This window comes from Ammospiza nelsoni, chromosome 12, assembly GCF_027579445.1.
Source record: "Ammospiza nelsoni isolate bAmmNel1 chromosome 12, bAmmNel1.pri, whole genome shotgun sequence".
In the NCBI taxonomy this organism is placed as follows: Eukaryota; Metazoa; Chordata; class Aves; order Passeriformes; family Passerellidae; genus Ammospiza; species Ammospiza nelsoni.
The window spans coordinates 8780862-8794363 of record NC_080644.1 but is presented as its reverse complement, the minus strand read 5'-3'; the positions used below and the strand labels follow the sequence as shown (position 1 = coordinate 8794363).

General features: G+C 45.3%; 1 protein-coding gene across 1 annotated transcript; it reads left to right on the top strand.

Annotated features, from left to right (window-relative positions):
- Positions 1 to 5542, top strand: FITM2 (fat storage inducing transmembrane protein 2). The gene is made up of 2 exons (XM_059480813.1): positions 1 to 198; positions 2865 to 5542. The coding sequence occupies exons 1-2, from the start codon at positions 26 to 28 to the stop codon at positions 3514 to 3516; spliced, it is 825 nt and encodes a 274-aa protein (XP_059336796.1). The 5' UTR covers positions 1 to 25; the 3' UTR covers positions 3517 to 5542.
- The last annotated feature ends 7960 nt before the right edge of the window (positions 5543 to 13502 follow it).

Below are 13502 nucleotides of genomic sequence, written 5' to 3'. Positions count from 1 at the left end.
GCGGTGCGGGCGCTGTGGGGCGGCCATGGAGCGGCTGGAGCGGAGCGGGCGCTGGCTGCGGGCCGCGCTGGCCCGCGGGCCGCTGCGCCGCCGCCTCCCCGCGCTGCTGCTCGCCATCGCCGTGCTCGGCTCCGCGCTCAAGGACAGCGACCTGGTGCCCGACACGCCGCTGCAGAACAAGCGCAACCCGCTCAACGTGTGAGGAGGGGCCCGGGGTCGCGGCCGGTGCGAGCGGGAGGGGCCGGGCAGGGCGGACGGAGCGGGCCGGGGTGCCCGGAGCGGGCCGGGGCCGGGGGTCGGTGCTGGCCGCGAGTGCCGCGCTGGGCCGGGGTTGGTGCTTCGGTGATGAGATTTCCTGTTCCTGACTCAAAGGTTTCAGAATACCGGGAGTTTGTGGCTCAGTCTTTATTGGAAGGGGGGAGAAGGAGTTTTGGTTTTTCTTTTTTTTTTTTTTTTTTTTTTTCCTTCTTAATCTCGCAGATAATTCCTCGTATTTGAATAAACTGATTTCACTTTCTCTGGCAGGCAGTGGCAGGAGCCGAGGGCAGGGCCTGGAGCTGTGTCAGAGGGCTAGGCTGGGTGTTAGGAAAGGATTCTTCATCAGGATCATAGCTGAACACTGGAACAGGCTCCCCAGGGCAGCGGTAACAGCACCAGGGCTGACAGAGCTCAGCATTCTGACATTTTGACAGCATTTTGACATTTTGACAGCATTTTGACAATGCTCTCCGGCACATGCTGTGACTCTTGCACTCTCCTGTGCAGGGCCAAGGGTTGGGCTCCATGACCCTTGTGGGTCCCTTCCAACTCAGCAGATTCTGTGATTCTGTGATAGTTACCGCGCTGATCTAAAAGCCAGCTGAAGGAAATAGGTCTTTTAGCATCTTTCCTAAAAGTAGAGTGGCTGCCATCCTTTCCTGGCACTTGGGCGATGAGCTAACTGGCTTAGTCATTCTGTGAAATGAGTTTAAGCATTTTGAAGGAAGCTATGAGCTGGGCTGGAGCACGTGTGCTGTCCGTCTACAGGCCTAAAGTAAAACTAAATTTCTGTTTTCCTCTGTCACTTGGGGAGCTTTGGACTTTAATGATTCAAATCTGTCATTTAGTGACATGGGAGAAGAGCTGTTTTTGGTGTGATTGAAAGAGCATTGACAGGAAACACTTAGAGAGAAATTGATCTTACAGTAAAAGCATATTTCAGTTCAGTTCTCCTTTTTAAATAGAGGAAGGTGATCTGTACTGACAGTTTCTGAAGCAAGTATTTTTTTCCTGCAAATTACTTGCCTTCTAGCTTGTCAGGAGTAACCTTGGCAGCCTTTCTTGCTTTTAAATAAAATGGGGGGGTTATTTTCAACTACTGTTTCATGGTAGCAGCTGCAGTTGCCACACAAGGATCACTTCTGTAAAATTAAAGTCCTGGGCAAGGCCCTGACAGGTTTGTTAGGGTCAAAAGGAGGATGCAGAACTCCAGACTGGTTTGGCTTTGCCTTTGATGCTCAGGTGAGGATTAAATGATGACTGTGTGTTGTGTCCATAGCTCAGGCACAGAGCAGAGTTCAGCTGTCTCTGTTTTCAAACTGGGCTCTGGGTAACAAAGGGGCTGCACAATTCCCTCTCCCACCAGCTGAGAGGAAGCAAGCACCTTGGAAAGTGCTGGTGAGAGAATCAAGATCCTGGACTGTGGCCTCCTTAATTCATTAATAAATTCAGTTACACGTGCTCCAGTTTAAGATTTGAAAAGAGAACAAGTTAACACAATACTCTCTTCTGTTAAACAAGGTATCAACACATTGTCAGCTGGGCTTCAAGATTTTATGGGCATCACAGCAAAAGTTTTCAGGGCAGAGAGTGGATCTAGAGATGGAAGGATTTGTGTATGCTAAAAGAAGTCTCTCATTGATTGAAAGGACAATAAAGGAACAACATTGAGCTGCCTCATTTATTTAGAAGGACATGAGAGAGAAAAAGCTTCACAGGCTGATGAGGGGAAAGAGCCAGCTCTTCTGGCTGTCTTAAGAGGCTGAGGTTGTGAAAGGCTTTGTAAGCAAGGATAATTGAGATGGTGGAAGAGTCAGAGAAGGGGTTAGTGTGGTCAGGGTGGCAAGCTAAAAATACATTCTTTGCAGCTGCATTTTGAGTAGGGCAGAGTTGAGCTGCTTTGTAGGGTCAAAGTGATTGCAAAACTGACCTGCAGGTCTGCTGCAATGAATGAGGGCTCTGGGCCCAAGGCAACACTGCCTTGGGAACAAGTACCTGCCTGAGGAAGTATTCAGGTTTTGGGCTTGAGGGGAGTACTGGGGATAGGGTTAAGATTGTGGCTAAGCTGTATTTTGGGAGGAGGGCACAAGTGTGGCATTCACATTCTCTGAAAAAAATCCCTTCACGCAGGACTTTTCTCATGGGAAGCTGAGAAGAAGCAGAGAAAAGGAAAACAATTCTTAACTCATTTGGTTCTCCTCTGTTTTGCTCATGTGGACTGTATTTGGAGATTATTTCATTGGATTCTGGTGTGAGTTTTGACTCATTGGCTAATCAGGGCCAAGCTGTGTCGAGACTCTGGAAAGAGTCACAAGTTTTCATTATTATCTTTTTAGCATTGAGTAAGTATAATTTCTGTATTCTTTAGTATAGAATAGTATTCTTCAATATATGATAGTATTATAAAGTAATAAATTATAAAGGAGTAAATTAGTCTTCTGAGAGCATGGGGTCAGATGCATCATTCCTGCCTTTATTGGGACACTCCCTGCAAATACAACAGGGCCAAGTCTCTTATTTAGACGGTTCTGAACACTGACCTCGAGCACTTACTCCACTGTGGCATTTCACCCGTGCTGGTGTCTCCTTTGCCTTTCCTCTGGCAGATACTTCGTGAAGGTGGCCTGGGCTTGGACTCTGTGGCTGCTGCTGCCCTTCATCACCCTCACCACGTACGAGCTGGGCCGGAGCAAGCTCCTGTACGGCCGCACGCGGAGCGCGCTGCTGGTGCTGCGGCGCCTGGGGGCCCTGCTGGTGGGCACGGCCGTGTGGTACCTGTGCACTGAGCTCTTCATCTTCATAGAGAACCTCACAGGGGAGTGCTCCCTGCAGGGCCAGCCCAGCCAGCCAGGCCAGCCCCCCCGGCTGTACGCCTCCAAGCGCGAGTGCCAGCGGGACAGCGGCGTCTGGAGCGGCTTCGACATCTCGGGGCACTGCTTCCTGCTCTCCTACTGTGCCATGATGATCCTGGAGGAGCTGGCTGTGCTGGAGGCGCTGGCCATAGAGCACAGCTCCAAGCTGAGGGTGGTGATCAACGTGCTGCTGGTTTCCCTGTGTTCCCTCACCATGATCTGGGTGTTCATGTTCCTCTGTACTGCCCTGTATTTCCATGACTTCAGCCAAAAGCTTCTCGGTGTGCTGATAGGTCTGGCAGCTTGGTATGGGACATACAGGTATTGGTATTTAAAGCCCTTTTCTCCTGGACTACCTCTTCCAAATATACCTTTGAGTTCAAAGAAATACAGCTATAGCAGATAAAATAAGGTTTGAAATGTTTTGGATTTTGCTTTCAGTACTGGAGTAGTTGAATGTAGGAATGGTTACTGTATTTCCACTGTAAGGAACAAGGTGATGGGTTGGAGGAAACCTAATCTGTACTAGCCATTGGCTGGCAGGTGGTAATGAGCTTCTTCCCTGTGAGAAGAAAAAAAATCAGGATTGGAAGAGGTCTGCTCTTGTTTAGGAGCTGCCAACTGGGATTGTCAGCAAAGAAATCAGGAGCTCAATCTGTTTCTCTCACTAATAAATGAAGTAGCAGACCCAAGGCTAAAAGAGGCCTTTGATCTTTAGGAGTGTGATTTATCTCAGTTAATTCTCCCTCTTCCTTTTTGAATTATGTCAAGATATTGTGGATGATCCAGACCTCAGGCTTTTTTTAATGTTCCTATTTGTATTGCCTTATGGGAAAGCTCTAATAATCACAGTGCTGCTAAGCATTGCAAAAATACCAATTCTTGTGGAAAACGGTTCTGTTGTGAAACTGGAACATCTCATGTTCTCAAGTGTTAAAAACACTAACTTGCCAGAAATGCCTCATAGCTGCTTCTGCAGCAGAGGGTAAGTCTGAGGTGCAGTGTCTGAAGCAGGCTGATTCTCAATTCATGCCATGTCCTAAAAGGAAACTCTTGGAAAAACAAGCCTTAACTTTCTCCTTAGGTGAGGTAGATGTAATAATATTTTGTCATTTTATTCTAGACACTAAAAAACCCAAACTCCTTCCTGTTTTGCTAAAAAGTCTAGTATGACGATTGGGGTTTTAATTTTTTTTTAAATCTAATCCACTACACACTTTGCAACAACAAATTCCTTGAGTTTGTTCTTTCTTCTAGAACAACAGTGGAATTCTGGTGTTCTGAACAAGCTAGCTTATCCTGCTATTTCCCAAATGGTCTGCTTGGTAATGAGTGAAATGCATTGTTTATCCTGGGAGCTGCAAAGCAGAGTGTGCTTGAAGCAATATTTATTCTTGCAATACCAATAAGCTATTTAATTCTGATTGCACATAAAGCTGTGGCCACTTTTGATGTGGCTGTAAAGCCACTACTGAACAAAACACTGCTAGTAGATAATGAATAGGGGTGAGATGGGTTTGCTCATCTTATCAGTCAGATGTTTAGCGTAGTTTTTATCTCCAAAAGCTTTTAATTATTTCATAGAGGCTCATTCATGGTGCAGTTGCATGAGGTGTGTTTGACAGTGATGACAGGACAGCCAGGAAGGGCTGTGGGCACCTCCACTGACCCCACAGACTGCAGAGTGACTTTTTCTGCCTACAGGGTGTGATGCTCCATGGTAATCTTGGCACATTTGCCAGCTCAGCCTCTCTTTTCCAGCAAGAGAGTGGAAGCATTTGCAATTCCTCCAGCAGTGTTAGTTCCATGCTGTGGTCTGCCTCTGAGGAGAGCTAAATTCACTGGAATTCCCACTGAATTTGGTGGCAGGTGGGAGCTGTGTGTCCTTAGAAAGAGCAATTCATCTCTCAGAAAAGCTGTCCACAAAAGGGTTATGTCTTTTCTGTCAAACTCCTCTTGATTTTGTATTAAATTGCCTTTTAAGCTGACTCTTTGAAAATTGCACTGATTAACTCATATTGGGTTTAACTAAATTTGTTTAAACAATGCAAATATATTTGCAGACACTCTTTTGATGTAATTTAAGCCTACTCCCAATAGAGCTAAGCTAGACTGCAAGCCACATTCACCATGAAAAAGGATTATATTATATACCCAGAAGGTTTTATGATTAATTTCATTAAGTTCCTATTTTAGGTTATCTTTATGTAACTTTGCTGTATAGACAAGCCCTTGGAACAGGAAATGCTGTTTACTTAAACCAACTGACTTGCTGAAATTATGTTCATTTTCACAAATGTTTTGTGCAATCACTGTGGATATTTTTGTCCACTTTAACCAGTGTCATGCAGATTATTTTTTTAATGGAAATAATGTAGGATATGGTTATTCTCTTATTTAAAACAATGAAAGAAAAACATTTGAAAACTTTATCAGTGTTTGTGTCTGAAAATCTGTTCCTGCTATGTGTAAAGATGCTGTTGTTACTCTCCACGTCCCTGGATCACCCAGCCCCCAGAGTTTGTGGGACTACTGAGACATCTGATCAAACTGGCACTGAAATTTCTGCACTGTTTGAAAGGGTTAACAGAGTGATGGGTCCTCAGGAGTGCAGAGTTTTAAAAAGAAACAAAAACACACAAAAGCCATGCTGCCTAAAGCAAGTTTCCCAATGTGTGCCTGTTACACCCAGCAGTTCATTTTGTAAGCATGGTTTGTTGTAGCAGAGGGAAAGCCTAATCCATTGAAATGTATGGGGATACTCCCATGGGCTGGAATACTCCTCCTGAGTTTGGAAATGCTGGGGTCTTTCTCAGAGCCCAGACACCATGGCCAGCTCTTGGCTCAGAAGGTTCCCTTGTGCTCCAGACCTTATTTGTGCTTTTTGACTCTACTCCAAACTAGGAATCTGCTTCCTTGTGCTTCATCTGGAAACTTAAAGTTGCAAATTTCTTGTTCACATCTTTGCCATCACATTTATCTGAGTTTCATTTCTCTCCCAAATTTTATCATTAAAATAAAAATTGCAGCCTCTCCACAACAGATTTGCAGCCAAAGAGAAACAGTGCTGGGAGCAGCTGGATTTGGTATCCTGTGCCAAAGGCACAAATCAGCTGTCAACAGGTATTACTGGTTTGTTTCAAGTGTTGGGGTGGATTTTTTTTTTTTTTTTTCTGCATTAAAGTATTCCTGTTGTTCTCACAGAGCTGTGTTTCTGTCTGCAGAATTACCCAGGGAATTTTTGTCTCCAACATCTTACTAACATATTTCAACATCTGTCTGTTAATCTTTCATTGCCTGTGTTTGGGCTGTTTTGTGGGCCCTGTTTCACAGTTGTTTCACAGGAGCAGCATTGTCCTGACTGTGGTCAAGGCAGCTCTTGGTGCCTTAAACATTTTCCTCTGCTGGGAACAGGTAGAGCACAGTGGGAAGAGAAACTGCCTTAGGATTCATTTCACTCTTCACTTACCTGGGACTCTTTCAGATGTTGGTGTCACTGCAGGTGAGCTCAGGCAAACAGGAAAGTTGAGGTCTTTCATAAGAGCCATGTGAGCAGCTCAGACTTTAAACAAGCCTGAACCCAGGGTTTGATTCTTCCTCCAAGTTTGTTAAAGCAAATGTCATCCATGAATGCTTCACTGGTGCTAAATGATATTCCTGGTTTCCCAATTTATTTGTGTGTGCTGAAACTTGGGTTGTGGGTGGCTGCAAAAAAAAAAAAAAAAAAAAAAAAAAAAAATCCTGTTTTCTGTTTTGGTGTGTGGCAATCGGTGACAAAGTGAGAAACACCCAGTTATGCCCTGGAGTGCACGTTAATGGAAGAAACTGCTGTGATATGTTAAATATTTTGGGAAATCGGTCTTTAGTTGTGAACTCAAGTCAATGGTCACTTCATGAAATAGTAACTGATTTGTCCACTGTAGCTTAGTGTTCCTCAAACCAGGACACTCAAAGTAGCTCCCTGCAGCTCTCTGCAATCAGCCTTCTCCAACTCTTTGATCACCTCGTGTTATCTCCTTTTGCTCAGAAACCTGCTTCCTGGGATTATTTCTTTTCATAGCTTCATCTCTCCTCCTGGAGCACAGATTAGTAATAAATGCTCTCCACCTCTGCTGGATGTGTGCTCTCTCAGTATTTTGCCTTCCCTCCTTTGAGGCATTTTGCAAAGCTTAAGATGAAAGTAATTAATAGACACAAAAAGGCTGTTGTGACTCTGAACTGATGTTTAACTGTTGTTAAACTGCTCTGTCACTGTGCTGGTGGAAAACCTGGAGAAAAGCACATGGTTTATTCATTTAAGAACTGCACCTGATGTGCTCAAGCTCAGGGGAGGAAAAAGATGATGTGATGAGCAGACCTCGATGCATTAGGAGAGTTACCTTTGTCCTTCTCTTGGACTGAGTGCTCACTTCACTGCAGGGTGCTTTCATCCAGGTGCTTAGCAGGAAATCATTAATTTGGATATGGGAAGAGTCCCTTAGTGCCTAAATAAAGTACAGAATGAGAGCATAAAGTTTAAAAGCTGAAAAAGCAGACATGGAAATGGCTATCAGGATTGAGCGCAGTCCATGAAATCTAAGGCAATTATATAATTGTATTATTTAGTCTGAAAGCTTATTTATTTTTAAACTACCCCCTGTCCATCACAAAATGAAAGATAATGCCATGTGCTTGTAACAAGCCAAATTACTCCTCTGTAAAGCATTGGGACTAAAACAAAATTAACAGTAGGGGAAGAGCTTTATATCCTTTCAGGAGGGTTGGATATCATAGGAAAGCAGCACTTGGAAAAATGCCCTTTCCCTGTTGTGCTCTTCCTGACAATGTGTGCAGTGACAGGAGATCTGTGGCAGAGCTGAGGATCTCCCTGGAGGTGAAGGCTGAAGAAAGGAAAATGTTCAACAAGAATAAATGCAAAAACTTACTTTTTCCTCACCTCTCTGAAGCCTTTTCCCATCCAGTTCAGGTTAGTTTTGTGCATTCCCTCAGTCCTGCTTGATACCAGAGCAGGAACTGGGCACATCCTCAGTGTAAATGTCAGCTTCTGAAATCCTTTCCCTGGATCCTGCCCTGCCTGCAGAGCCCTCCCTTGTCATGGGTTCTGTGCTGGGAGGTCACTCGTGGTGTGACATGTTGGTGACAGCCTGAATGCTGTCACTCACCACCGAGGAGAATTCAGCTGAACAGGCTGAGCTCAGAACAGCCGACTCTGGTGGGGAAAGCCATGCAAAAAGGGTGGAAAACAAGGATGCTGCTCACCCCACAGAGCCTGTTGGCCTTGTCCAAATGTGTGAATTGTTGTTCCCACACCTAGCAGGGTTGTGCTGTTGGGGTGGCACCCTGGGCCTGCCCGCTGCAGGTTTTGCAGGTGATGGCAGCAGGCATGGACCTGGTGTGGGCCACAGCTCTGGTGCTTCAGCTTTGTCATAGCCTGACCTGATTCCATTTTTAGAAGAATGGGAGTGATAGAGGTTTGAAGTTTTTAAGAATATACGTATTTTTTATCTTGATTGTCACAGTTTGGAAGTAAGGAGAAAAAAAATGGTTTTTGGTTTATTTTGTTTGCTGGGGATTTTTCTTTGTTGTTTTCAGAGATTTTGTTTGGGGTTTTTTTTCTTGTGACCAAGGGAAGAAAAACCTATTGCTGTTGTGTGGTGCTTGGATCCCAGGGGACAGAATGGCAAGAAATTGCTTCTGGTAAGCAAAAATAGAAGAGTGTTCAGGAGGCTGGTGGTGGAGTGACATGACCTTGTGTGTAAAGAGCGTGTGCAAAACTGCACTTAACTATGCAGGATACTTGGTTCTGTGTCAAGAACTGCCTGCAGCATTACACAGCACCCTCAAACCTGGTTACACTGTTCTGACTGCAAAGTAGCTTTATTTGGATAACTCTCCTGGAGCTAAAAAGGATTTAGGTCGCAGGAGAGATGAGGTGCTGGTAGGAAAGGGCTGAGAAGGGAGGCAATGCAAGCACGGGGGATGGATGGTATTATTTTTAAATGAATGTTTTAGAAATCATTGGTCTGTGCTGTTTGTTAAGAGGTTTTTAGCAAGATTCCATCTCCTTCCTTTCTCAGCAGTTCTTCCTCAGACAGGGGGAAGGGAAGGGGATGCAGAACCTGAGAGCCCAGGGACTCCTGACAGCAGGAATGTCCCTGGGGGATGGTCACACGTGGCCTGCTGTCTGTGACAGGAGAGTGACACCAGAGAGCCCAGGGGACAGCAAAGGGCTAGGACAGCAGAGAGGGGTGAGGAAAAAAAGGACCTGAAAGTAGACCATTGTGCAGAGGGAACAAAAAGGAAGAAAAACTCCTGTGAGCTCCTGAGAAGTGGGTGGAGGTTGACATTTTCCTTATTGAAGCTCTCTCCAGTGCCAAAGTGACATGGAAATGGAAATTATGTCCTCTCTGCAGGTAGAGCCTGGCCAGCAGCACACAGGTACTGCTGCAGTGATGGACAGAGCAATTCTTCATCCTCATTATTTATGGCAGAGCTGCCATTCCTTCTTCCACTGAGAGCTGCTCAGTGCAGGCTGTTTTCTCTCTGTTTAATCCTCCAGAGAAAAGCCAGTTAAAAGGAGAATGAAGGAAAATGACAGTGAAATGTCCTTTGGGCACATTTGGGGATCAGCACCAGGGGAAAACCAGGAAATGTATTTATCATGAATGTGCTTTGTCAGAGAATCTAAGTTGCTGTGTGTTTTTATTACTGCTTGTAGCTTTAGATTCAGTAGAAATGGCTGGGTCTGAAACATCTGCAGTTTGGCCACTGAGGCCATGCTTTGGGAAATCTTTCAGGCATACAAAATCTGTTCCTGTTCACTGCATACAGAGACGTTTTCAATTTTAATTCACACCTGTGGGGGTTGAACTTTTCCCTGGGCACTGCTGCTGAACTGGGGACTTTATGCCACTATGGCAGAAGGAGCTTTTCTACAGACTTGTGTAGCAAGAGCAGCTTTGCTGTGAGTAGGAATTGCCCTTTTATCCTCAGCTATGCCACAGGTTTGGGTTACAATAGTTAGCTCTTAGGTTGTACATTTTTCCTGTTTCTTTGGGTTTTTAGTTTTTAGTCTCATATCATCATATTTTATATTATCCTAGCCATCTCAAAGTACTGTATTCATACTATCCCACATTATTTCAATCCCACATACCTTTCAGTAGCCTGAGGGATTTAGTTGCTGTCACTGCCTGCATTGTGGATCCAGTCTGGGTGGTTTTGGCTTTGATCCTAATGATGGCAGTGAACACCACCAAACACAACTTGATGTTAATTATTTTCACAAGCTTTAATGTTTTGGTGGTATGTGGGGAAATCCTTCATTTACTTTCACAGCCGAAAGGAAGGAAGGGGCAGCTCCTACACCATCCCTCTTCCCTCTGTAGCCTGGATTCTGAAATTGCAGTTGAGGGGTAAGGATGGTTTTTTCCCTTCAAAAACAGAGGAGCACTTGGCAAATAATTTCTGACAGGGCCACCAAATGGTCACTAGACATTCTTAGGCAGCTCTTGATTTATTTGGCAAGTTGTGAGAGGCTCTGTGGTGTGTTCCCTGTCCTCTGGCCAGCTTGGTGTTGAAATCCTTTATTCTGCATGGAGAGGTCCCCTCCATCCCTTGCCAAGCAAAGGAGAGCAATGCCAGCCAGCAGTAAGGCTGACATGTACATTTTCAATTTTCATAATCGAGTCTTTTGAGCAAATCCTGTAGGAGTAAAAAGATTTCAGAAGCTGCAGCTCTGCAAATGTGACCACTGGGAGCCTGTTAAACAGGAGGCTTGGGAGGCAGGAGGGAAAGGCTCTGTGTCATCAAGCTGCAACTCAGGGGTGCTTGGACTTGACAGAAAGCTCCTGATTTTCGTTCCTCTGATAATTACAAGTTCCACACCTCAGCACAGACACAGATTTTAAAGCACTGAGGTGCCTCAAAGCACATTTGTCTCTAAAACACAGGGATTTTGGAGGATAAAAATTTGCTTGGGTCAATGAGTACATCCAGAGTGAAGGAGGACCCTGGCTGGGGTTGGGTCAGGCACACAGGAGTATTGGGAGCAGGATGCAGCAGGAGCCATTCCCTCTTGTCTGAAAATATAAAATAGCATCTCTGAGGTGCCTCACCTTCCAGCCTTTCCCCTTGGGCACTGCTGTTACCCCACACCTTGCTGAGAGCAAAGCAGAGAGTCCTGGAGTGAGAAACCAGATTTTTGCCATCATTTCCATGTTTCTGTGTACAGAACATGCCCTGGGCAGCAAACAGGCCAGTGCCTGGCTCATGGCCAGGGCGTGCAGTGGGCTCCCCTTCGCAGTGGAACTGGAGCAGAAAGGTCTGATCAGGCTGAGATCAGTCAGAGCAAGAGCAAATTTCTATGATAACAGCCTGTAATCACCCCAGGGCTGCCTATGGACACGGCTAAGGGGATTGATCGGGGCTCTGACATTCATTCAGGGATCTCACACATCAATCCAGCCTCTGCCTGCTACAGAAATTGTCTTTTATCACTCTCACCAATTGCTTTTCCCTGGAGCAAAGTCCTGGTACTTTTTCATTACCAGGACACGAAAACAAGGCTTAGTGACAGGGAGTGGCGCCAATTTTTTTTTTTTTTTTAATATTTTATTTTTATTTGGTCCAGAACAAAGGCTTATTATTTGTAAGGTTTTCTGTGAGCTGTTTAGGTGGCCTGGAAAGGCCAGGGATGGCCTTGAAGAGCCGATGCTTCAAAGGACGAGGAGAGACTTCTGATCTTGTCTCGGTCTTGGTGTTTATTAATTGTTTATCTAAAAGATTTTCTTTCAGCCTGACAGAGGTCTGCACAGCAAGTCAGCCATGGGCACACTCCCGAAGCCCCCGGGCGGTCACTTATCTTTATACCCTAAGTTACGTGTACAATATTTATCATTTCTCCCCAATACCTTCTACCCTTATTAACCGGTGTACTTCTAGTAATGACCAATCCCAAAGTGCCACCACCACCACAGAAGATGGAGGCCAAGAAGAAGAAGAAGAAGGACAGGACACGCCCCAATTCCTCCATCTTACTTCTTTAGACCCCCCTGTACCAAGATCCTAAACCCTGTGTTTTACACTTTAACTAACTTATCCCTTCACCATACACCCAGTGAATTCCTCCCAGTCCTCATACAGGTCTCATCTCCTGTGTAGGATCAAAATCCTGCCACCAGACACTTCTGGCAACATTCCAGGATTCCCGAGCCCCCCAAGGGTGGTCTCAGCCTCTCTGCACCTCCATCCTGAGGTGCTGAGATCCCACAATTATTGACTATTTCTAGCTGAGAACCTGTATAAAATCCACCACAACAGCATCAGTGGCTTCCCAGCAGCCCACAGTGCAACACTGGTGACAGCTCCTCTCCTGTTCCAGCTGCTGGGCTTCCTCCTAACAGCTGCATTTTAACAGTGTACTCCTAACAAAACACACACCTATTTTCTCCAGTGTTCAGAGGTCTGATTTGCTCCATGGCTTTACAGTTCTGTGGTTTAAAATACAAAAATAAATAAAATTAAGGAGCAAAGTAACCAGCAGCAGTCTTGCAAAGCAGCTTCCTTCTGCCTCATTCTTGGGCTGAAACCCTAGCAATGGAGGAAGTTTTTGCTCTTCTTCCCTCTGGGTTTCCTGGCCTTGTAACCCATTAATATTCCTTTCCGGCCTGGAGTGTGCATTTCATCAGCTTTTGGAGATCACCAGGGAATGTGCATGTAGGACTACAAACAAAGGGAAAAGGGTGAAATCCTGGTAAGGATTTTATGTTGGTGTACCTTTATAAGTATTTCTGGGGGGTTTATCACCAGCTAATTGACCAAAGAGAGGATGACCCCTAGTTCATTTTACACCTTTCAGATTCAGCAAAAGGGAGGAGCTCAGGGCACTCTCCTGCCTCCCTCTTCAACAAAAAGGAAAATAACTATTTCTTCTGAAGTCACTGACTCCACGAAGCAAATACTGAATTATTTGGGATATTGTGTGTCTGCAAGGTTTCCCTCAGGAGCCTCAGCTGCAGGAACCAGGTGGATTTAGGTTCTCACACCCCAATTTTAAGTGCTTACCCAACCACAGGGTGGTAACAGGGGTAACACAGAGCCTCTGCAGCTACACAGCCTGTTGTATTCTAGAAGCCTGTCAGATCAGCCTTATGGCAAGCACCATATAAATGTGTGTTTTGCACTCTCGATGTGCTCATCCCCTTTAATTCCTGCTAAATATTCCCAATTCTGTGGCTGCCAGGTTGTACCAAAAGGTCCTGGGAAAGGTTGCTGCTTTCAAATGCATAAAGATAACCTTTGAATCAGAGGCAAATGCAATTCCTGTTATTTCAGCCACCCTTGGCATTCATTCCCAAGCCCTGAGATACAGCATGGCTCCCAGGGATCACT

Excerpts from the sequence above, each read along its gene's own strand:
- FITM2 (XM_059480813.1), top strand. The coding sequence starts at position 26 with ATGGAGCGGCTGGAGCGGAGCGGGCGCTGGCTGCGGGCCGCGCTGGCC. Across the intron at positions 199-2,864 it reads AAGCGCAACCCGCTCAACGT|ATACTTCGTGAAGGTGGCCT; the intron begins GTGAGGAGGGGC and ends TTCCTCTGGCAG.